The following is a 26,980-nucleotide window of genomic DNA, read 5'->3' on the forward strand; positions in this document are numbered from 1 at the left end:
GGGTACATATTATTGGTTGTCTGATGTCAGGGTACATATTATTGGTTGTCTGATGTCAGGGTACATATTATTGGTTGTCTGATGTCAGGGTACATATTATTGGTTGTCTGATGTCAGGGTACATATTATTGGTTGTCTGATGTCAGGGTACATATTATTGGTTGTCTGATGTCTGGGTACATATTATTGGTTGTCAGGGTACATATTATTGGTTGTCTGATGTCAGGGTACATATTATTGGTTGTCTGATGTCAGGGTACATATTATTGGTTGTCTGATGTCAGGGTACATATTATTGGTTGTCTGATGTCAGGGTACATATTATTGGTTGTCTGATGTCAGGGTACATATTATTGGTTGTCTGATGTCTGGGTACATATTATTGGTTGTCTGATGTCAGGTCAGGTTGTCTGATGTCATATATTATTGGTTGTCTGATGTCAGGGTACATATTATTGGTTGTCTGATGTCAGGGTACATATTATTGGTTGTCTGATGTCAGGGTACATATTATTGGTTGTCTGATGTCTGGGTACATATTATTGGTTGTCTGATGTCAGGGTACATATTATTGGTTGTCTGATGTCAGGGTACATATTATTGGTTGTCTGATGTCAGGGTACATATTATTGGTTGTCTGATGTCTGGGTACATATTATTGGTTGTCAGGTACATATTATTGGTTGTCTGATGTCAGGGTACATATTATTGGTTGTCTGATGTCAGGGTACATATTATTGGTTGTCTGATGTCAGGGTACATATTATTGGTTGTCTGATGTCAGGGTACATATTATTGGTTGTCTGATGTCTGGGTACATATTATTGGTTGTCTGATGTCTGGGTACATATTATTGGTTGTCTGATGTCAGGGTACATATTATTGGTTGTCTGATGTCAGGGTACATATTATTGGTTGTCTGATGTCAGGGTACATATTATTGGTTGTCTGATGTCAGGGTACATATTATTGGTTGTCTGATGTCAGGGTACATATTATTGGTTGTCTGATGTCAGGGTACATATTATTGGTTGTCTGATGTCAGGGTACATATTATTGGTTGTCTGATGTCAGGGTATTATTGGTTGTCTGATGTCAGGGTACATATTATTGGTTGTCTGATGTCAGGGTACATATTATTGGTTGTCAGGGTACATATTATTGGTTGTCAGGGTACATATTATTGGTTGTCTGATGTCAGGGTACATATTATTGGTTGTCTAATATCTAAATATCCAGATTTAGCCCACTGCAGTTAAATAAACACTCTGTGTGATCCTGATTTAGCCCACTGCAGTTAAATAAACACTCTGTGTGATCCTGATTTAGCCCACTGCAGTTAAATAAACACTCTGTGTGATCCTGATTTAGCCCACTGCAGTTAAATAAACACTCTGTGTGATCCTGATTTAGCCCACTGCAGTTAAATAAACACTCTGTGTGATCCTGATTTAGCCCACTGCAGTTAAATAAACACTCTGTGTGATCCTGAACACTGCAGTTAAATAAACACTCTGTGTGATCCTGATTTAGCCCACTGCAGTTAAATAAACACTCTGTGTGATCCTGATTTAGCCCACTGCAGTTAAATAAACACTCTGTGTGATCCAGATTTAGCCCACTGCAGTAAAGGGTTAACTGGAATCCCACGGTAGATTGAGTATCACCATAAGCCTCATCTAAATCTTAATCAGTTACACAATATTCTTTAAATTCCCAATCTGACCCTCAAACCATCACGGTCACCTAATAATCCCCAGTTTACAATTGGCTCATTCATCCCCCTCCTCTCCCCTGTAACTATTCCCCAGGTCGTTGCTGCAAATGAGAACGTGTTCTCAATCAATTTACCTGGTAAAATAACGGATAAATGAAAAAAGGTTTGTTATTGTTTCCCTTATCACCCTTACTAAGGGAGGACATGAAGGACATGTGTGTTTAGGCTGTACGGCGTTGTTGTTGTTGGTTTATTCCTGTGAGCAACCATTTTGTGGTCTTGAAGAAATGTTTGGGGTCGATGGTTGTGTATGATACGTGTTGAGTTTGACCGTCAGTGACTTGATTCATGTGACAATCTTCAAGATGTTCATAATGTCCAGGCAGTTTGTTGGCATCGCCCTCCAATAAGGTGACTGTCATTTGTATTTTTAAAATATCCATTTTTTTATACAGTGCATTCAGAAATTATTCAGACCCCTTGACTTTTTACACATTTTGTTACGTTACAGTTTTATTCTAAAATTAATAGCATTTCTTTCCCCTTCAATCTACACACAATACCCCAAAATGACAAAGCAAAAGAGGTTTTTAGAAATTTTAGCAAAGTTATTAAAAATAAAAAGCTGAAATGTCTGACCCTTTTCAGACCCTTTACTCAGTACCTTGTTCAGCACCTTTGGCAGCAATTACAGTCTTGAGTCTTCTTAGGTATGACGCTACAAACTTGGCAAACCTGTATTTGGGGAGATTCTCCCACTCTTCTATGCAGATCCTCTCAAGCTCTGTCAGGTTGGATGGGGAGCATCACTGCACAGCTATTTTCAGTTATCTCCAGAGATGTTCGATTGGGATCAAGTCCGGGCTCTGGCTGGGCACTCAAGGACATTCAATAGACTTGCCCCGAAGCAACTCCTGCGTTTTCTTGCCTGTGTGTTTAGGGATTTTGTCCTGTTGGAAGGTGAACCTTCTCCCCAGTCTGAGGTCCTGAGTGGTCTGGAGCAGATTTTCATCAAGGATCTCTCTGTACTTTGCTCTATTGGGGAGGCAGGGTAGCCTAGTGGTTAGAGCGTTGGACTAGTACCCGGAAGGTTGCGTGTTCAAATCCCTGAGCTGAACAGGCAGTTAACCCACTGTTCCTAGGCTGTCATTGAAAATAATAATTTGTTCTTAACTGACTTGCCTAGTTAAATAAAGGTAAAAAAAATATTTAGGTGGCTTTTGGCTAACTCCAATCGGGCTGTCATGTGCCTTTTACTGAGCAGCTTCCGTCTGGCCAATCTACCTTAAAGGCCTTCAACAAAGTACTGAGTAAAGGGTCTGAATACTTGTAAATGTGATATTTCAGTTTTTAATTTGTAATAAATCTCTATAACCTGTTATTGCTTTGCCATTATAGGGTATTATGTGTAGATTGATGAGGGGGAAAATAAGTAATTTAATCATTTTTAGGGGGGGAGATTCTACAGTGTGAAGGACTCTACAGGATACGACAGTTAACCTCAGAATTCTACATATAGTACTATAGTAATCTGGAGTATGTTGTTGTGTGGGTTTGCCCAATCCCAAATTGCCCCATATGCCCTACATAACTGTGAAGATCTGATTGGACAGCTGTTAGTGATAGTGTCAGTGATTGGCCATTTGGAAGTTCCAACATATTGCTTGCTACCTGCTACTGTTATTCCTACCCTCTCAGATCTCTAACAAACAAGTACACATTTACCCAAACATACACACCTATCCTCACGTACCTTGACAGAGTAGGCCAGTGATATGGTGACAGCGAGCGGCAGGCCCTCAGGTACAGCCACCACCAACACAGTCACTCCAATGATGAAGAACTTAACACAGTACTGGACATAGACTGGAGTACACTCTGCTAGCCACACACGATCTGGAAACATCAACTTATTAAATATTATTACTATATACAGAGAACTTGACACAGTACTGGACATAGACTGGAGTACACTCTGCTAGCCACACACGATCTGGAAACATCAACTTATTATGTTATTATTACTATATACAGAGCATTATGAAAGTTTTCAGACCCCTCTACATAGACTGGAGTACACTCTGCTAGCCACACACGATCTGGAAACATCAACTTATTAAATATTATTACTATATACAGAGCATTATGAAAGTTTTCAGACCCCTCTACATTTTGTTAAATTACAGCCTTATTCTAAAAATTATTAAACATTTGTTTCACATAAATCTACACACAATAACCCATAATGACATCACAATAACCTATAATGACATCACAATAACCCATAATGACATCACAATAACCCATAATGACATCACAATAAACATCAACATAATGACATCACAATAACCCATAACGACATCACATTAAATAACCCATAATGACATCACAAAATAACCTTATTCTAAAAATTATTAAACATTTGACATCACACATAACCCATAATGACATCACAATAACCCATAATGACATCACAATAACCTATAATGACATCACAATAACCCATAATGACATCACAATAACCCATAATGACATCACAATAACCCATAATGACATCACAATAACCCATAATGACATCACAATAACCTATAATGACATCACAATAACCCATAATGACATCACAATAACCCATAATGACATCACAATAACCCATAATGACATCACAATAACCCATAATGACAAAGTGAAAACAGGTTTTTAGATCATTAAAAATAAAACCAGAAAGGAGGTGACCAAAAACCCGATGGTAACTCTGACAGAGATCTTCTGTGGAGATGGGAGAACCTTCCAGAAGGACAACCAACTCTGCAGCACTCCACCAATCAGGCCTTTATGGTAGAGTGGCCAGGGGGAAGCCAGTCCTCAGTAAAAGGCACATAACAGCCTGCTTGGTGTTTGCCAAAAGGCACCTAAAGGACCATGAGAAACAAGATTATCTGGTCTGATGAAACCAAGATGAATTATTTGGCCTGAATGCGAAGCATCACGTCTGGAGGAAACCTGGCACAATCCCTACGGTGAAGCATGGTGGTCGCAGCATCATGCTGTGGGGATGTGTTTGAGCGCAGAGACTGGTCAGGATCAAGGGAAAGATGAATGGAGCAAAGTACAGAGAGGTCCTTGATGAAAACCTGCTCCAGAGCATTCAGAACCTCAGACTGGGGGCGAAGGTTCACCTACTTGGAAGCCAGTGAAGAGTGAGGAGGAGTGGGGTGACATGAAAGAACTTGGGAAGGTTGAACACCAGGTGGGCTACGGCATTCTGGATCATCTGCAGAGTTTTAATGGCACAAGCGGGATGCCAAGCCAACAGCGAGTTGCAGGAGTCCAGACAGGACTGGTTCCTGTGTGAGTTAGGGTCGTACTCTACGGATGTCGTAGAGCATGAACCTGCAGGAGTGGGTCACTGGCTTGATGTTTGCAGAGAACTACAGGGTGTTGTCCACACGAAGGTTCTTTGCACTCTGGGAGGAGGACAATGTGGAGCTGTCAACCGTGATGGAGAGGTCTTGGAGAGGGCCGGTCTTCCCTAGGAGGAAGAGTTGCTCTGTCTTGTTGACCTTGAGGTGGCTGGCCAACGTCCAAGCTGAGACCTCTGCCAGGCCACCTGGGTGTCAGAAGGGGGAAGGAGAAAAGTAGTTGAGTGCCATCCAAATAGCAGTGATAGGAGAGACTATGTGAGGATATGACGGAGCTGAGTGACTTGGTCTATAGAGAGTAGAGGAGAGGTCCATCCTCATAGCAGTGATAGGAGAGACAATGTGAGGATATGACCAGTGACTTGGTCTATAGAGAGTAGAGGTCCATCCTCATAGCAGTGATAGGAGAGACCATGTGAGGATATGACCAGTGACTTGGTCTATAGAGAGGAGAGGAGAGGTCCATCCTCATAGCAGTGATAGGAGAGACAATGTGAGGATATGACCAGTGACTTGGTCTATAGAGAGTAGAGGAGAGGTCCATCCTCATAGCAGTGATAGGAGAGACAATGTGAGGATATGACCAGTGACTTGGTCTATAGAGAGGAGAGGAGAGGTCCATCCTCATAGCAGTGATAGGAGAGACAATGTGAGGATATGACCAGTGACTTGGTCTATAGAGAGTAGAGGAGAGGTCCATCCTCATAGCAGTGATAGGAGAGACAATGTGAGGATATGACAGAGCTGAGTGACTTGGTCTATAGAGAGAAGAGGAGAGGGACTAGAACCGAGCCCTTGGGAGAGTACATGAGCCCTTTGGAGAGTACATGAGCCCTTGGGAGAGTACATGAGCCCTTTGGAGAGTACATGAGCCCTTTGGAGAGTACATGAGCCCTTGGGAGAGTACATGAGCCCTTTGGAGAGTACATGAGCCCTTTGGAGAGTACATGAGCCCTTTGGAGAGTACATGGTGCAGACAGATGAGAGCAGCCTGCCACGTAGAAGGTATATAATAATATAATATTATAATGATGACAGAACTACGTGAGTTTTGTATTTTGAATTTCCTGGTCGCATATTTAGATTTGTGGTTGCAACTATGATTCGAGTGTAATTTTATTTTTCAAGCTTGTATTATGAGGAGTGAAAGATTTAACAAAAGTCATAAAACGAAGTAATTTGACATTTGAATATATTCAATAAGCTTTGCAAGCATCATTTATTTTCAGAATTATTACAAGTCCATTTACGTATATGAATATTCTGATGTTAATCAAAAATACACTTGCAGATTTTGAAGCTGCACACGCTTGGAGTTCTGTTACTATGTTCACGTTACCAATTAAAACATTAATTTGATCTGGGGGCAGGAGCTTTAACTCCCGACCAATCATTTCCGTCTGTCAAAAACACATTTGCCTAAACATTGGCTGGATTGTTCCATCAATCAAATCTCAGGAAGTATCTACCCACATGGGCAATAGAGGACGAGGTAAATGAAAATAAAACGATCTACTTGAACGTAATGGTCTCGTTTCTCTGTGTAAATATATTTTTTTGTGAAGTCATGACTGTAGTTTTCTTATCATGTGAAATATAATTGTACATTTCAGAGGAACTCCAGACCAGCCATTGACAGCAACTATTGGGGTCCTGAGTGGCGCATCTCAGTACAAACGGCGTACCTGGTTCGAATCCAGGCTGCACCACATTGGGAGTCCCTATAGGGTGGTGCACAATTGGCCCAGGTTTGGCTGAGGTAGGCCTATGTTATGTAACTGATGTGAAATGGCTAGCTAGTTAGCGGTGTGCGCACTAACAGCATTTCAATCGGTGATGTCACTCCCTGAGACCTTGAAGTAGTTGTCCCCCTTGCTCTGCAAGGGGCGAGATGGGTAACGATGCTTCGTCAGTTGTCGATGTGTACAGAGAGGGTCCCTAGTTCGAGGAGAAGGACGGAAGCAATACTGTTACATCTACACTACCTTTCAAAAGTTTGGGGCCACTTAGAAATGTCCTGGTTATCCATGAAAACATGCAAATTGAATAGGAAATATAGTCTTGAAAAATAATGATTTTTAATTGAAATAATATTTGTGTCCTTCAAACTTTGCTTTCATCAAAGAATCCTCCATTTGCAACAATTATAGAAAGTTGCAGACCTTTGGCATTCAAGTTGTTAATTTGTTGAGCTAATCTGAAGAGATTTCACCCCATGCTTCCTGAGGCACCTCCCACAAGTTGGATTGGCTTGATGGGCACTTCTTATGTACCATATGGTCAAGCTGCTCCCCCAACAGCTCAATAGGGTTGAGATCCGGTGACTGTGCTGGCCACTCCATTATAGACAGAATACCAGCTGACTGCTTCTTCCCTAAATTGTTCTTGCATTGTTTGGAGCTGTGCTTTGGGTCATTGACCTGTTGTAGGAGGAAATTGGCTCCAATTAAGCACCGTCCACAAGGTAAGGTATGGCATGGTGTTACAAAATGAAGTGATAGCCTTCCTTCTTCAAGATCCCTTTTACCCTGTCCAAATCTCCCACTTTACCACCACCATATCACCACAGACCATCACATTGCCTCCACCATGCTTGGCAGATGGCATCAAGCACTCCTCCAGCATCTTTTCATTTTTTCTGCATCTCACAAATGTTTTTCTTTGTGATCCGAAACACCTCAAACTTAGATTTGTCTGTCCATGACACTTTTTTTCCAATCTTCCTTTGAGGTGTTATTTTGCCAATCTTTTATTTGTATTGGCCAGTCTGAGATATGGCTTTTTCTTTGCAACTGCCTAGAAGGCCAGTGGGTACTTCTTAATGAAGCTGCCAGTTCTTGTAAGGCGTCTGTTTCTCAAACTAGACACTAATGTACTTGTCCTCTTGCTCAGTTGAGCACTGGGGCCTCCCACCACTCTTTCTATTCTGGTTAGAGCCAGTTTGTGCTGTTCTGTGAAGGGAGCAGTACAGGGTGTTGTACGAGGTCTTCAGTTTCTTGGAAATTTCTCGCCTTCATTTCTCAGAACAAGAATAGACTGATGAGTTTCAGAAGAAAGGTCGTAATCGAACCCACAAATGCTGATGATCCAGATACTCAACTAGTCTAAAGAAGGCCAGTTTTATTGCTTCTTTAATCAGAAAAACAGTTTTCAGCTGTGCTAACATAATTGCTAAAGGGTTTTCTAACGATCATTTAGCCTTCTAAAAGGTTAAACTAGGATTAGCTAACACAACGTGCCATTGCAACACAGGAGTGATGGTTGCTGACAATGGGCCTCTGTACGCCTATGTAGATATTCCATTTCCAGCTACAATAGTAATTTACAACATTAACAATGTCTACACTGTATTTCTGATCAATTTGATGTTATTTTAATGGACAAAAAAATAGCTTTTCTTTAAAAAACAAGGACATTTCTAAGTGACTCCAAGCTTTGATAGGTAGTGTATATGCTAGCTATATTTGTTACAGGCTTTTGAACACTTGTCAAACTACTTCCTTCCACTTCCTGTTCATTGATTAATTGGTGACTGAAAGAAGTTAGAAAGAAAAAATGACCTTATAATTTCACAGCAAATGGGCTATTGGTTGGTATCATTTCTGATGTGCACATAATAATATAATAATAATAATAATATATGCCATTTAGCAGACGCTTTTATCCAAAGCGACTTACAGTCATGTGTGCATACATTCTACGTATGGGTGGTCCCGGGATCATTTTCAAGCGCCATGCTCTACCAACTGAGCTACAGAAGGACCACATATTTATTTAACTAGGCAAGTCAGTTACAAATTCTTATTTACAATGACTGCATACCCGGGCCAAACCCTAACGACGCTGGGCCAATTGTGCACCTCCCTGTGGGACTCCCAATCACAGCCAGTTGTGATACAGCCGGGAATCAAATCCGGGTTTGTAGGGACTTCTCTGCCTTAGACCGCTGCACCACTCGGGAGCCCAGCGGTCTAAGGCATTGGTTTTCATGTTTTTGTTGTCATTCCATTTCAGGTGTAGAGGGAGTCAGATCACTAGAAAGCAAAGTAAATACTAAAACGTCTTTGGTGATGAAAGGGACAACTATTTATTATTATTATTTATTATTATTATTCTCTCCATCAGGCCACTGCTGTGATAAGGGCCTGGATGGTGACATCTTCAAGCAGCCTAACTGAATACTAGGGCCTTCATTAGGACCGTCCCTTTGTTTACAGCAAGAGTCACATTTAACCTGTACTGTATATGTAACCACTGAAAGAAACTGCCAAAAACACTAGAACTGACTTATAGTATATTCACTTGTCTCTGGCTGCGTTGAGACAGGCAGCCCAATTCTGATATTCTTTGGTATTTTGACCAATCACATCAGATCGTTTTTCAGTGCTGATTGATTCTGAGAGCTTTTTGAACCATAAGCTCGCAGTGTTTTCTGCCTGTGGTCTGATGTTTAAGTTATCATAGTAGTTTAGTAAAAATGAAGGGACCAACAACAGGCCATGAAAAAGTTATGTTTTGTAACCTATTTAAGTAAAATAAAAACATGAGTAGTTTATACAAAACTTTATTGCATTTGGTGGTCATCCCCCAAATGTGACCATTTACAGCCTTGATAGTTTCATCCTTCCTCTGGGAACTGTCTGCTGACAGGGTGGCAGGTTCGTTGATGTTCTAGAGTCCCACAGCCCAGCAGACTCACCTAGAGGTAAAGGGGTGGACATGTTAGTTTAAAAAAAATAAAAGTCTGGTAGTCAAGTATATCACAACCAGTGGAGCTTACTTGTCTGTGCTGTGGAGAGATCGCAGGTCGGTGGTCAGATGGCTGTGGAGAGATCGCAGGTAGGTGGTCAGATGGCTGTGGAGAGATCGCAGGTAGGTGGTCAGATGGCTGTGGAGAGATCGCAGGTAGGTGGTCAGATGGCTGTGGAGAGATCGCAGGTAGGTGGTCAGATGGCTGTGGAGAGATCGCAGGTCGGTGGTCAGATGGCTGTGGAGAGATCGCAGGTCGGTGGTCAGATGGCTGTGGAGAGATCGCAGGTAGGTGGTCAGATGGCTGTGGAGAGATCGCAGGTAGGTGGTCAGATGGCTGTGGAGAGATCGCAGGTCGGTGGTCAGATGGCTGTGGAGGTTCTTAGAATATTCTGCCTCTGTAGCACATGTAAAGAGATGGATAGAGGTACTGAATGCTAAGTCATGCATATTTAACTTTTTTTTATTTTTTTTACATACAATGAGATCCAAAAGTATTGGGACAGTTAATTTTTTTGTTGTTTTGGATATATACTCCAGCACTTTGAAATTATACAATGACTGAGGTTAAAGGTCAGACTGTCAGCTTTAATATGAGGGTATTTTCATCCATATCAGGTGAACCGTTTAGAAATTACAGCACTTTTTGTACATGGTCCCCGCCATTTTAGGGGACCAAAACTGTTGGGAAAATTCACTTGTGTATTAAAGTATCAGAATGTTAGGTATTTGCATTTGTGCGTCGGTAACTTTGCCATTCGTCATTATTCCCGATTCATTCAGAATGATCCATAATCATGCTAGCATCCCAAGGAATGTAGAAGTTTAGTCCCCTTGCCACAGTTTAGTACCCTGGGACAGAAATCTCCCATGTCTGTGTTTTTGAATGAGCTTCCCAAGTTACACGTTTGGCTACAAGTCTGCATGATAGAATTAGATCCACACATTATTCTCCTTCTAACCTTGTGAATAAACTACAAGGTGTTTTACCTGGTGTCTGTCTAGATGTTGGGGATGTGCTTCAACCTGAGTAAAAGAGGAGAGAGGGGGAAAAAATTAATCTCACTGCTCAAATTGCAGTCCTGGTTCAAGTTGCTGGGAACCATAACTACCTTAATTAAATATGCCATCATTTTTTAAAACAATTTTACATATAAACTTGATCAAGTTGTCCCCATTTACTTTTAACTAGCTAGTCTATTTGCTGTGAAATTGAGAAAGCAACAGTCACCAACTAACGAATCAATAAAGTGGAATTAAGTAGTTTGACAAGTGTTCAAAAGTCAGTAACAAGTCTTTAAAATATAGAGAGCAAATATATAGTTTTTATTTTCTAGAAACTTAGCTAACATTAGTTACAATGCAGTGATGATAGTGGGAGTTAACTAGCTTGCTTTCCCTAAATTTTCAATTTAGCTAGACATCTATCTAGCTAACCGCATTGACTGTACAGCAGCTTTATCAATCCGATGGTTAACTATCAAATATATTTGTTTTCATCTAAAGCAGTCTGATAAAGCTATGATGAATGTCAGAGGCCAGCTTGTATTGGTTGGTCTGGGGTTCATCTGAAATGTACAGTTATATTTCACATGATAAGCGAACTACTGTCTTTTCACACAAAAATCTATATACACGCAGATAAAAAGAGACTTTTACCTTCAAGTAGCTTGGTTTGAATTAACTCGTCCTCTTTGGCTCATGTGGGTAGCTACTTCCTGAGATTTAATTGAAGGAATAATCCAGCCAATGGTTAGATGTCTGTGGCTTTGGCAGAGGAAACGGATTGGTCCAGAGTAAAAGGTCCTGCCCCCAGAACTGCTCAAATATAATATCTATTTGCGAATCTCTGTCTACAAATTTACAAAACTCTCTTGGTAACGTGACGACAGTGACAGAACCCCGAGCGCATGTAGTAGATTCAATATCAGTAAGTGTCGGTCATTTTTGATCCACAGAAAAATATTCATACTTATAAATTGATTTATAATAATTCTGAAAATAGTTTATGCTTGCAAATCTTATTTAATGTATTCAAATGTCAAATTACAAGTTGTTAAATCTTTCACTCATCAGGATACAAGTGTGCAAAATTAAATAGCATATTTACGAATCGTAGATGCAACCAATAATCTCAATGTGTGACAACGAAATTCAAAATAAAAACTCATATAGTTCTGTTATCATTATAATCCCATATTCCAAGAGTGTGCAGAGTCTGAGACTGCAGAGAGGAGGATCTGATGCTCTTGAATGCAGCCGATAGATCTAGGAGGATGAGAACAGAGGGGAGAGTCAGTTTTGGCAGTGAGCAGAGCCTCCGTGACACAGAAGAGAGCAGTCTCAGTCTCAGTTGAGTGATCCATCTTGAAACCTGACTGGTTAGGGTAAAGAAGATCATTCTGAGAGAGATAACAAGAAAGTTCGTCAGAGACAGCACACTCAAGTGTTTTGAAAAGAAAGAAAAGAAGGATACCGGTCTGTAGATTTTGACATCCGAGGGATTGAGTATTGGTTTCTTGAGAAGGGGTGACTCTGGACATTTTGAAGTCAGAGGGGACTCAGGGATGAGTTGATGAGGGAAGTGAGGAAGGGGAGAAGGTCTCCAGAGATGGTCTGGAGAAGGGAGGAGGGGATGAGGGAGGGAGGAGGGGATGAGGTCGAGCGGGCAGGTTGTTGGGTGGCCGGACCTCACTAGTCACAGAATTTAATCTAGAGAAAGTGGAGAACGTGGTCAAGGCGTGGGGTAGTTATGTGTGAGTGGGACCAGTGGACGCAATAGGTGGAGTGAATGAGGAGCAGGTGGAAAGTGTCTTGGATGATAAGTCCTACGAAAGTTTAGTTTTCCTCCATTTTTCCTCTGCTGCCCGCAGCCCTGTTCTGTCAGCTCGCAAGGGGTCACTCAGCCACAGAGCAGGCGGGGAGGGTCACTCAGCCACAGAGCAGGCGGGGAGGGTCACTCAGCCACAGAGCAGGCGGGGAGGGTCACTCAGCCACAGAGCAGGCGGGGAGGGTCACTCAGCCACAGAGCAGGCGGGGAGGGTCACTCAGCCACAGAGCAGGCGGGGAGGGTCACTCAGCCACAGAGCAGGCGGGGAGGGTCACTCAGCCACAGAGCAGGCGGGGAGGGTCACTCAGCCACAGAGCAGGCGGGGAGGGTCACTCAGCCACAGAGCAGGCGGGGAGGGTCACTCAGCCACAGAGCAGGCGGGGAGGGTCACTCAGCCACAGAGCAGGCGGGGAGGGTCACTCAGCCACAGAGCAGGCGGGGAGGGTCACTCAGCCACAGAGCAGGCGGGGAGGGTCAAGCCGACCGGCAGGAATGGGGACAATGTCATAGGATGCAGAAAGGGACGAGAGTAGAGGCTCGAAGATACATGATCAGGAGACAGGAGGGAGAAGAATTTAGCAGAAGGGACAAATGATAGGATAGAGGAAGGGAGAGAGAGGGAATCTGGGTAGGGGCTGAGTGGTTAGAGTTGGAGGAGAGGGAGACAAAAAAGGAAACTAAGTAGTGATCAGAGACCAGAAGGGGGGTTGCAGTGAGATTAGTGAGAACAGCCTCTAGTAAAGAGGACAAGCGAATTGCCTGCCTTGTGAGTGGGAGGGGACTGGGAAAGTGGGAGGGGACTGGGAAAGTGGGAGGGGACTGGGAAAGGGTGAGGTAAAAAAGAGGCAAGGACGGAAATTAAGAGGTGGAAACAAATGAATGAAAGGAAGCTGCCCAATGAGAGGTGAGCCATCGTCAGGAACTGAGCTGATCATGGTTTCAAGCACTAACCCTACAATAGGCAGTCGCAACAAACATGTTTGATTATTGGCTTCAGCATGGAAATATATTTCACTACACACATTGCATTTGCATTTAGAAAATGTACTCCATGTTCAAACAATGTTTTATTTCTAAATGTTACCTTTATTTTTCTAGACAAGTCAGTTAATTAAGAACAAATTGTTATTTACAAGGACGGCCGACCCCGGCCTACCGTGGCCGACCCCGGCTGACCCCGGCCAAACCCGGCCTACCCAGGCCAAACCCGGCCTACCCCGGCCAACCCCGACCAAACCCGGCCTACTCCGGCCAAACCTAGCCTACCCCGGCCTACCCCGACCAAACTCGGCCTACCCCGGCCAAACCCGGCCTACCCCGAACAAAATCGGCCTACCCCGACCAACCCCGACCAAACCCGGCCAAACCTAGCCTACCCCGACAAAACCCGGCCTACCCTGGCCAAACCCAGCCTACCCCGGCCTACCCCGGCCTACCCCGAAAAAAAATCGGCCTACCCCGACCAACCCCGACCAAACCCGGCCTACCCCGGCCAAACCTAGCCTACCCCGACAAAACCCGGCCAAACCTAGCCTACCCCGACAAAACCCGGCCAAACCTAGCCTACCCCGACCAAACCCGGCCAAACCCAGCCTACCCCGGCCAAACCCGGCCTACCCCGGCCAAACCCGGCCTACCCCGGCCTACCCCGGCCGAACCCGAACAAAATCGGCCTACCCCGACCAACCCCGACCAAACCCGGCCTGCCCCGACCAAACCCGGCCTACCCCGGGCCAAACCCGGACGACGCTGGACCAATTGTGCTCCGACCTATGACCTTGTGCTCGACCAATCACCAACGGATGTGATACAGCCCAAACAGAAGATTATCTTGCCGTTGATATGGCCTGTTAGTGACCAGGGTTGGCTGGGGTTCCTTTCTAAATGTAATCCGTTACAGTTACTAGTTACCTGTCTAAAATTGTCATCAGTAACGTAACTTCTGGATTACCCAAACTCAGTGACATAATCTGATTACATTCAGTTACTTTTAGATTACTTTCCCTTTAAGAGGCATTAGAAGAATGGTCCTTCTGTAGCTCAGTTGGTAGAGCATGGCGCTTGTAACGCCAGGGCAGTGGGTTCGATCCCCGGGACCACCCATACGTAGAATGTATGCACACATGACTGTAAGTCGCTTTGGATAAAAGCTTCTGCTAAATGGCATATATTATTATTATAAGAAGACAATAATGTATGTAACCAATTGAACGACATGTATTGCAGGATAAATCCATGTTAAAGTTTACATAGCTGGCCTTATATGGATGTTAAATGTTACTTTATGGGTTGGTTATGTAGGCGTCTTCGAACCCATCGCTTTCTACTACATATAATAATAAAATTAAAATTAAATTATATGTTACATTAAAAACCAAAGTTTATTAGCATTCCAGCCATTCCAATATATGTTATACCCGTTGATCTTCAAGAATAGGACTTTGAAATATGGAAGTATAGATTAGCCAAATAGTTTTACCTGAGCATGACCCCAAAACGAAGGACTTATTAGCCAGCCCTACTCTGTTGTTTATGATTTTGTTGTCATGGAGGACTGATTGGGCTCATTGATTCGAGTTGAAAAATAAATGCTGCCCTCATGGAATGGCATGCTTAGAGCAATACTGAAATTTGCATGTGAAAAATTAATGCCACATGCTGCATTTGAAATCAAATCGAACTTTACTGTCCACATGCCCCAACAACTGTAGACTTTACAGTGAAATGCTTACTTACAAGCCATTAAGCCGTTTACCAACAGTGCAGTTCAAGAAGAGTTAAGAAAATATTGACCAAATAAAATGAATTATAAAAAGTAATACAATAACATAACAATAATGAGCCTATATACAGGGGGTACCGGTACAGAGTCAATAATGATCCTATATACAGGGGGTACCGGTACAGAGTCAATGTGGAGACTATATACAGGGTGTTACGGTACAGAGTCAATGTGGAGGCTATATACAGGGGGTACCGGTACAGAGTCAATGTGGAGACTATATACAGGGGGTACCGGTACAGAGTCAATGTGGAGGCTATATAGAGGGGGTACCGGTACAGAGTCAATGTGGAGACTATATACAGGGGGTACCGGTACAGAGTCAATGTGGAGGCTATATACAGGGGGTACCGGTACAGAGTCAATGTGGAGACTATATACAGGGGGTACCGGTACAGAGTCAATGTGGAGACTATATACAGGGGGTACCGGTACTGAGTCAATAATGAGCCTATATACAGGGGGTACCGGTACTGAGTCAATAATGAGCCTATATACAGGGGGTACTGGTACAGAGTCAATGTGGAGGCTATATACAGGGGGTACCGGTACAGAGTCAATGTGGAGGCTATATACAGGGGGTACCGGTACAGAGTCAATGTGGAGGCTATATACAGGGGGTACCGGTACAGAGTCAATGTGGAGACTATATACAGGGGGTACCGGTACAGAGTCAATGTGGAGGCTATATACAGGGGGTACCGGTACAGAGTCAATGTGGAGGCTATATACAGGGGGTACCGGTACAGAGTCAATGTGGAGGCTATATACAGGGGGTACCGGTACAGAGTCAATGTGGAGGCTATATACAGGGGGTACCGGTACAGAGTCAATGTGGAGGCTATATACAGGGGGTACCGGTACAGAGTCAATGTGGAGACTATATACAGGGGGTACCGGTACTGAGTCAATAATGAGCCTATATACAGGGGGTACCGGTACAGAGTCAATAATGAGCCTATATACAGGGGGTACCGGTACAGAGTCAATATGGAGCCTATATACAGGGGGTACCGGTACAGAGTCAATGTGGAGACTATATACAGGGGGTACCGGTACTGAGTCAATAATGAGCCTATATACAGGGGGTACCGGTACTGAGTCAATAATGAGCCTATATACAGGGGGTACCGGTACTGAGTCAATAATGAGCCTATATACAGGGGGTACCGGTACTGAGTCAATAATGAGCCTATATACAGGGGTACCGGTACTGAGTCAATAATGAGCCTATATACAGGGGGTACCGGTACTGAGTCAATAATGAGCCTATATACAGGGGGTACCGGTACTGAGTCAATAATGAGCCTATATACAGGGGTACCGGTACAGAGTCAATGTGAGCCTATATACAGGGGCCTACAGGGGGTACGGTACTGAGTCAATAATGAGCCTATATACAGGGGGTACCGGTACTGAGTCAATAATGAGCCTATATACAGGGGGTACCGGTACTGAGTCAATAATGAGCCTATATACAGGGGGTACCGGTACTGAGTCAATAATGAGCCTATATACAGGGGGTACCGAGTCAATAATGAGCCTATATACAGGGGGTACCGGTACTGAGTCAATAATGAGCCTATATACAGGGGGTACCGGTACTGAGTCAATAATGAGCCTATATACAGGGGTACCGGTACTGAGTCAATAATGAGCCTATATACAGGGGGTACCGGTACTGAGTCAATAATGAGCCTATATACAGGGGTACCGGTACTGAGTCAATAATGAGCCTATATACAGGGGGTACCGGAACTGAGTCAATAATGAGCCTATATACAGGGGTACCGGTACTGAGTCAATAATGAGCCTATATACAGGGGGTACCGGAACTGAGTCAATAATGAGCCTATATACAGGGGTACCGGTACTGAGTCAATAATGAGCCTATATACAGGGGTACCGGAACTGAGTCAATAATGAGCCTATATACAGGGGTACCGGTACTGAGTCAATAATGAGCCTATATACAGGGGTACCGGTACTGAGTCAATAATGAGCCTATATACAGGGGTACCGGTACTGAGTCATTTGCTACAGGCCTATTGTTTACTTTTTTGTTGGTGACACTTTGATATCTTGATAATATGCAGCTGTTTAAAGGGCAAATCCACAGATGAAACAATAACAAAATGGTTGCCCCGCCTCTATTTTGGTAAAAAGCTGAGGGATGGGGACTGGAGAAATATAACCACTCTCAGACTAATAGACAGAGCTGTGAATGGAAGGACTGACCATCCATTATATAATACTTCTTGTTTTATCCATGTTATAAAGCTATACAGTGTTTGTTTACATTTACAATGTTTACAAACATTGGAGTAAAACAAGCTTATATTTTGGGTTCTGATGGATTGTGACAGTTGAACTAAACTGATGAGGCATTTATAAATTATATTCATCAAGAATCAATGGATATAAATATATTTTTTATTTTATTTTTATTTTTATAAATGCATGTAGAAACTACAGATTGCTACAGATTGTCTATCAAAAGTGTGTCAGTTTGAGCATGTGTCCATTAGGCCCGTGTTTTTGTTTTTATCAGCAGGAATAGATTGAGCAATAAAAGCCCCACTGTTATATAATTCCATTGGCTGGAATCCGCACTGTGCAGCTGTTGCAAGAGCGCATTTTTCACTGGCTGTCCACCGGTTTCAAAAACAATGATTGATGGGCAGCTTAAACTTCTTGAATTGAACCATTATTGGGTTCAAATAGACATTTAGATTTGTGAACAGCCAGTCACAATTCATAAGAAGCTAAATGAGAGAGCAGCAGTGTAATTCACATCAATGCACTATGTAGATATCAATAATAAGTGATATCCATATCGCCGTAGGAAACAGAGGAGACAGAGAAACAGATGATGAGACAGAGGTGACAGAGAAAGAGGAGGAGGCAGAGGAGGAGACAGCCACAGAGGAGTTAACAGAGGAGGAGGCAGAGGAGGAGACAGCAACAGAGGAGGTAACAGAGGAGGAGGCAGAGGAGGAGACAGCAACAGAGGAGGAGACAGCAACATACGAGGAGACAGCAACATACGAGGAGACAGCAACATACGAGGAGACAGCAACATACGAGGAGACAGCAACATACGAGGAGACAGCAACATACGAGGAGACAGCAACATACGAGGAGACAGCAACATACGAGGAGACAGCAACATACGAGGAGACAGCAACATACGAGGAGACAGCAACATACGAGGAGACAGCAACATACGAGGAGACAGCAACATACGAGGAGACAGCAACATACGAGGAGACAGCAACATACGAGGAGACAGCAACATACGAGGAGACAGCAACATACGAGGAGACAGCAACAGAGGAGGAAACAGAGGGGAAAGAGAAACAGAGGATGAGACAGAGGAGGTGACAGAGCAACAGAGGACAAGACAGAGGAGGAGGCAGAGGAGGAGACAGCAACAGAGGAGGAAACAGAGGAGATGAGACAGAAGAGGTGACAGAGCAACAGAGAACAAGACAGAGGAGGTGACAGACAAACAAAGGAGGAAAAAGAGCAACAGAGCAGGAGAGAGAGGATGAGACAGAGCAACAGAGGAGGAAACAGAGAAACAGAGGAGGAAACGAAGGAGGAGACAGCAACAGAGGAGGAGACAGAGCAGGAGACAGCAACAGAGGAAGAAACAGAGGAGGAGACAGCAACAGAGGAGGAAACAGAGGGGAAAGAGAAACATAGGATGAGACAGAGGAGGTGACTAAGAAACAGAGGATGAGACAGAGGAGGAGCCAGAGGAGGAGACAGCAACAGAGGAGGAAACAGAAGAGACAGAGAAACAGAGGATGAGACAGAGGAGGTGACAGAGCAACAGAGGAGGAGACAGAGGACGAGGCAGAGCAACATAGGAGGAAACAGAGGACGAGACGGAGCAACAGAGGAGGAGTCAGCAGCAGATGAGGAGACAGCAACAGAGTAGGAAACAGAGGAGTAGACAGAAGAGGTGACAGAGCAACAAAGGGGGAAACAGAGCAACAGAGGACGAGACAGAGGATGAGACAGAGCAACAGAGGAGGAAACAGAGGAGGAGACAGCAACAGAGGAGGAGACACAGCATCAGAGGTGACAGAGGAGGAGACAGCAACAGAGGAGGAGACAGCAACAGAGGAGGAAACAGAAGAGACAGAGAAACAGAGGATGAGACAGAGGAGGTGACAGAGCAACAGAGGAGGAGACAGAGGACGAGGCAGAGCAACATAGGAGGAAACAGAGGACGAGACGGAGCAACAGAGGAGGAGTCAGCAGCAGATGAGGAGACAGCAACAGAGTAGGAAACAGAGGAGTAGACAGAAGAGGTGACAGAGCAACAAAGGGGGAAACAGAGCAACAGAGGACGAGACAGAGGATGAGACAGAGCAACAGAGGAGGAAACAGAGGAGGAGACAGCAACAGAGGAGGAGACACAGCATCAGAGGTGACAGAGGAGGAGACAGCAACAGAGGAGGAAACAGAGGAAGAGACAGCAACAGAGGAGGAAACAGAGAAACAGAGGAGACAGAGAAACAGAGGATGAGACAGAGGAGGTGACAGAGCAACAGAGGATGAGACAGAGGAGGAGACAGCAACAGAGGGGACAGCAACAGAGGAGGGGACAGCAACAGAGGAGGAAAAAGAGGAGACATAGAAACAGAGGATGAGACAGAGGTGACAGAGCAACAGAGGATGAGACAGAGGAGGTGACAGAGAAACAAAGGAGGAAACAGAGCAACATAGGAGGAAACAGAGGACGAGACAGAGCAACAGAGGAGGAGACAGCAATAGAGGAGGAAACAGAGGGGAAAGAGAAACAGAGGATGAGACAGTGTTGATGACAGAGCAACAGAGGGCGAAACAGATGAGGTGACAGAGCAACAAAGGAGGAAACAGAGAAACAGAGGAGGAGACAGAGGAGGAGACAGCAACAGAGGAGGAAACAGAGGAGGAGGCAGAGGAGGAGACAGCAACAGATGAGAAGACAGAGGAGGAGACAGCAACAGAGGAGGAAACAGAGAAGACAGAGAAACAGGGGACGAGACAGAGGAGGTGACAGACCAACAAAGGAGGAAAAAGAGCAACAGAGCAGGAGAGAGTGGATGAGACAGAGCAACAGAGGAGGAAACAGAGAAGGAGACAGAGCAACAGAGGATGAGACAGAGGAGGTGACAGAGAAACAGAGGATGAGACAGAGGAGGTGACAGAGAAACAGAGGACAAGACAGAGGACAAGACAGAGCAACCGACTGAGATGGCCGCCTCGGTTCGCGTTCCTAGGAAACTATGCAGTTTTTAGTTTTTTTACGTGTTATTTCTTACATTAGTACCCCAGGTCATCTTAGGTTTCATTACATACAGTCGAGAAGAACTACTGAATATAAGATCAGCGTCAACTCACCATCAGTACGACCAAGAATATGTTTTCCGCGACGCGGATCCTGTGTTCTGCCTTACAAACAGGACAACGGAATGGATCGCATGCAGCGACCCAAGGAAATGACTCCGAAAAAGAGGGAAACGAGGCGGTGTTCTGGTCAACTACATTGCAGTTTTCTTCTTGCCAATGTCTCAGCCTCCAGTTTTATGCTGCAGTAGTTTATGTTCTAGGGTCAGTTTGTTTATCTGGAGTACCCCTGTCCTATTCGGTGTCCTGTGTAAATCTAAGTGTTTCTCTAATTCTCTCCTTCTCTTTCTTTCTCTCTCTCGGAGGACCTGAGCCCTAGAACCATGCCCCAGGACTACCTGACATGATGACTCCTTGCTGTCCCCAGTCCACCTGGCCATGCTGCTGCTCCAGTTTCAACTGGCCTGGGCCCTAGGACCATGTCCCAGGACTATGACATGAGGACTCCTTGCTGTCCCCAGTCCACCTGGCCATGCTCCTGCTCCAGTTTCAACTGTTCTGCCTTCAACCATGCTGGTCATTTATGAACATTTGAACATCTTGGCCACGTTCTGTTATAATCTCCACCCGACAGCCAGAAGAGGACTGGCCACCCCACATATGCTCTCTCTAATTCTCTCTTTCTTTCTCTCTCTCGGAGGACCTGAGCCCTAGGACCGTGCCCCAGGACTACCTGACATGATGGCTCCTTGCTGTCCCCAGTCCACCTGACTGTGCTGCTGCTCCAGTTTCAACTGTTCTGCCTTATTATTATTTGACCATGCTGGTCATTTATGAACATTTGAACATCTTGGTCATGTTCTGTTATAATCTCTACCCGGCACAGCCAGAAGAGGACTGGCCACCCCACATAGCCCGGTTCCTCTCTAGGTTTCTTCCTAGGTTTTGGCCTTTCTAGGGAGTTTTTCCTAGCCACCGTGCTTTTACACCTGCATTGTTTGCTGTTTGGGGTTTTAGGCTGGGTTTCTGTACAGCACTTTGAGATATCAGCTGATGTACGAAGGGCTATATAAATAAATTTGATTTGATTTGATTTGAATGTCCAGTCTCTTGACAACAAGGTTGACGAAATCCGAGCAAGGGTGGCATTCCAGAGGGACATCAGAGACTGCAACGTTCTCTGCTTCACGGAAACATGGCTTACTGGGAAGACGCTATCCGATGCGGTGCAGCCAACGGGTTTCTCCACGCATCGCGCCGACAGAAACAAACATCTCTCTGGTAAGAAGAGTGGCGGGGGCGTATGCCTCATGACTAACGGGACATGGTGTGATGAAGGAAACATACAGGAACTCAAATCCTTCACCTGATTTAGAATTCCTCACAATCAAATGTAGACCGCATTATCTTCCAAGAGAATTCTCTTCGATTATAATCACAGCCGTATATATCCCCCCCCAAGCAGACACATCGATAGCTCTGAATGAACTTTATTTAACTCTTTGCAAACTGGAAACCATTTATCCGGAGGCTGCATTCATTGTAGCTGGGGATTTTAACAAAGCTAATCTGAAAACAAGACTCCCTAAATTTTATCAGCATATCGATTGCGCAACCAGGGGTGGTAAAACCTTGGATCATTGTTACTCTAACTTCCGCGACGCATATAAGGCCCTGCCCCGCCCCCCTTTCGGGAAAGCTGACCACGACTCCATTTTGCTGATCCCTGCCTACAGGCAGAAGCTAAAACAAGAGGCTCCCACGCTGAGGTCTGTCCAACGCTGGTCAGACCAAGCTGACTCTACACTCCAAGACTGCTTCCATCACGTGGACTGGGACATGTTTCGTATTGCGTCAGATGAAAATATTGACGAATACGCTGATTCGGTGTGCGAGTTCATTAGAACGTGCGTCGAAGAAGTCGTTCCCATAGCAACGATTAAAACATTCCCAAACCAGAAACCGTGGATTGATGGCAGCATTCGCGTGAAACTGAAAGCGCGAACCACTGCTTTTAATCAGGGCAAGGTGTCTGGTAACATGTCCGAATATAAACAATGCAGCTATTCCCTCCGCAAGGCTATTAAACAAGCTAAGCGTCAGTACAGAGACGAAGTGGAATCTCAATTCAATGGCTCAGACACAAGAGGCATGTGGCAGGGTCTACAGTCAATCACGGACTACAAGAAGAAACCCATGCGGTCTCTCCTTCACTGCAGCCGAGGGTGAGTAAGACATTTAAATGTGTTAACCCTCGCAAGGCTGCAGGCCCAGACTGCATCCCCAGCCGCGCCCTCAGAGCATGCGCAGACCAGCTGGCCGGTGTGTTTACGGACATATTCAATCAATCCCTATACCAGTCTGCTGTTCCCACATGCTTCAAGAGGGCCACCATTGTTCCTGGTCCCAAGAAAGCTAAGGTAACTGAGCTAAACGACTACCACCCCATAGCACTCACTTCCATCATCATGAAGTGCTTTGAGAGACTAGTCTAGGACCATATCACCTCCACCCTACCTGACACCCTAGACCCACTCCAATTTGCTTACCACCCAAATAGGTCCACAGACGATGCAATCTCAACCACACTGCACACTGCCCTAACCCACCTGGACAAGAGGAATACCTATGTGAGAATGCTGTTCATCGACTACAGCTCGGCATTCAACACCATAGTACCCTCCAAGCTCGTCATCAAGCTCGAGACCCTGGGTCTCGACCCCGCCCTGTGCAACTGGGTACTGGACTTCCTGACGGGCTGCCCCCAGGTGGTGAGGGTAGGCAACAACATCTCCTCCCCGCTGATCCTCAACACGGGGGCCCCACAAGGGTTCGTTCTGAGCCCTCTCCTGTACTCCCTGTTCACCCACGACTGCGTGGCCACGCACGCCTCCAACTCAATCATCAAGTTTGCGGACGACACAACAGTGGTAGGCTTGATTACCAACAACGAAGAGACGGCCTACAGGGAGGAGGTGAGGGCCCTCGGAGTGTGGTGTCAGGAAAATAACCTCACACTCAACGTCAACAAAACTAAGGAGATGATTGTGGACTTCAGGAAACAGCAGAGGGAACACCCCCCTATCCACATCGATGGAACAGTAGTGGAGAGGGTAGCAAGTTTTAAGTTCCTCGGCATACACATCACAGACAAACTGAATTGGTCCAATCACACTGACAGCGTCGTGAAGAAGTCGCAGCAGCGCCTCTTCAACCTCAGGAGGCTGAAGAAATTTGGCTTGTCACCAAAAGCACTCACAAACTTCTACAGTTGCACAATCGAGAGCATCCTGGCGGGCTGTATCACCGCCTGGTACGGCAACTGCGCCGCCCTCAACCGTAAGGCTCTCCAGAGGGTAGTGAGGCCTGCACAACGCATCACCGGGGGCAAACTACCTGCCCTCCAGGATACCTACACCACCCGATGTTACAGGAAGGCCATAAAGATCATCAAGGACATCAACCACCCGAACCACTGCCTGTTCACCCCGCTATCATCCAGAAGGCGAGGTCAGTACAGGTGCATCAAAGCTGGGACCGAGAGACTGAAAAACAGCTTCTATCTCAAGGCCATCAGACTGTTAAACAGCCACCACTAACATTGAGTGGCTGCTGCCAACACACTGTCATTGACACTGACCCAACTCCAGCCACTTTAATAATGGGAATTGATGGGAAATTATGTAGATATATCACTAGCCACTTTAAACAATGCTACCTTATATAATGTTACTTACCCTACATTATTCATCTCATATGCATATGTATATACTGTACTCTACATCATCCACTGCATCCTATTGTAATACATGTATCACTAGCCACTAACTATGCCACTTTGTTTACTTTGTCTACACACTCATCTCATATGTATATACTGTACTCGATACCATCTACTGTATGCTGCTCTGTACCATCACTCATTCATATATCCTTATCTACATATTCCTTATCCCCTTACACTGTGTATAAGACAGTAGTTTTGGAATTGTTAGTTAGATTACTTGTTGGTTATCACTGCATTGTCGGAACTAGAAGCACAAGCATTTCGCTACACTCACATTAACATCTGCTAACCATGTGTATGTGACAAATAAAATTTGATTTGATTTGATTTGAACAGAGGAGAAGACAGAGGACGAGGCAGAGCAACATAGGAGGGAACAGAAGACGAGACACAGCAACAGAGGAGGAGTCAGCAGCAGAGGAGAAGACAGAGGAGGAGACAGCAACAGAGTAGGAAACAGAGGAGGAGACAGAAGAGGAGACAGCAACAGAGAAGGAAACAGAGGATGAGACAGAGGAGGTGACAGAGCAACAAAGGGGGAAACAGAGCAACAGAGGACGAGACAGAGGATGAGACAGAGCAACAGAGGAGGAAACAGAGGAGGAGACAGCAACAGAGGAGGAGACACAGCATCAGAGGAGGTGACAGAGGAGGAGACAGCAACAGAGGAGGAGACAGAGGAGGAGACAGCAACAGAGGAGGAAACAGAGGAGGAGGCAGAGGAGGAGACAGCAACAGAGGAGGAGACAGAGAAACAGAGGAGACAGAGAAACAGAGGATGAGACAGAGGTGACAGAGCAACAGAGGATGAGACAGCAACAGAGGAGGAAACAGAGGAGACATAGAAACAGATGATGATACAGAGGAGGTGACAGAGCAACAAAGGAGGAAACAGAGAAACAGAGGAGGAAACAGAGAGCGAGACAGAGCAACAGAGGAGGAAACAGAGACCGAGACAGAGCAACAGAGGAGGAAACAGAGGACGAGATAAAGCAACATAGGAGGAAACAGAGGATGAGACAGAGCAACAGAGGAGGAGACGGCAACAAAGTAGGAAACAGAGGAGGAGGTAGAAACAGAGGAGGAGACAGCAACAGAGGAGGAAACAGAGGGGAAAGAGAAACAGAGGATGAGACAGAGGAGGTGACAGAGAAAAAAAGGAGGAAACAGAGAAACAGAGGACGAGACAGAGCAACAGAGGAGGAGACAGAGGATGAGACAGAGCAACAGAGGATGTGAAAGAGCAACAGAAGAGGTGACAGAGCAACAGATGACGAGACAGAGGAGGTGACAGTGAAATAGAGGACGAGACAGAGGAGGTGACAGAGAAACAAAGGAGGAAACAGAGAAACAGAGGACGAGACAGAGCAACAGAGGAGGAGCAACAGAGGATGAGACAGAGGACAAGACAACAGAGGAGAAGACAGAGGATGAGGCAGAGCAACATAGGAGGAAACAGAGGACGAGACAGAGCAACAGAGGAGCAGTCAGCAGCAGAGGAGGAGACAGAGGAGGAGACAGCAACAGAGTAGGAAACAGAGGAGACAGAAGAGGAGACAGCAACAGAGAAGGAAACAGAGGATGAGACAGAGGAGGTGACAGAGCAACAAAGGGGGAAACAGAGGAGGAGACAGAGCAACAGAGGAGGAAACAGAGGAGGAGACAGCAACAGAGGAGGAGACACAGCATCAGAGGAGGTGACAGAGCAACAAAGGGGGAAACAGAGCAACAGAGGAGGAAACAGAGGAGGAGACAGCAACAGAGGAGGAGACACAGCATCAGAGGAGGTGACAGAGAAACAAAGGAGGAAACAGAGGACGAGACGGAGCAACAGTGGAGGAGACAGCAACAGAGGAGGAGACAGAGGAGGAGGCAGAGCAACAGAGGACAAGACAGAGCAAGACAAGACAACATCTGTGCCAATATATCCAACAAAAACCTGCTTCTCTGGCATTATCACTTAAATGTACAACAACATTATTAACACAACAACAACAAAGTTATTAACACAACAACAACATTAACTCAACAACAACAACATTATTAACACAACAACAACATTAACACAACAACAACAACGTTATTAACACAACAACAACAACGTTATTAAGACAACAACAACATTAACACAACAACAACAACATTAACTCAACAACAACATTATTAACACAACAACAACATTACGAGCACAACAACAACAGTATTAACACAACAACAACAAAATTAGGAGCACAACAACATTATTAACACAACAACAACAATATTAACACAACAACAACATTATTAACACAACAACAACATTATTAACACAACAACAACATTATTAACACAACAACAACATTATTAACACAAC

At 44.8% G+C, this 26,980-nt stretch overlaps 1 protein-coding gene across 1 annotated transcript in view; it reads right to left on the reverse strand.

Annotated features, from left to right (window-relative positions):
* Positions 1-26,980, reverse strand: part of LOC124045442 (plasma membrane calcium-transporting ATPase 3-like) — a 461,204-nt gene that overhangs the window by 80,726 nt on the left and 353,498 nt on the right. The window contains exon 5 of the mRNA XM_046364731.1: positions 3,471-3,613. Coding sequence (XP_046220687.1) covers positions 3,471-3,613 — 143 coding nt within the window. The remainder of the gene's footprint in view (positions 1-3,470; positions 3,614-26,980) is intronic.

This window comes from Oncorhynchus gorbuscha, linkage group LG10 (assembly GCF_021184085.1).
Source record: "Oncorhynchus gorbuscha isolate QuinsamMale2020 ecotype Even-year linkage group LG10, OgorEven_v1.0, whole genome shotgun sequence".
Classification (NCBI taxonomy): Eukaryota; Metazoa; Chordata; class Actinopteri; order Salmoniformes; family Salmonidae; genus Oncorhynchus; species Oncorhynchus gorbuscha.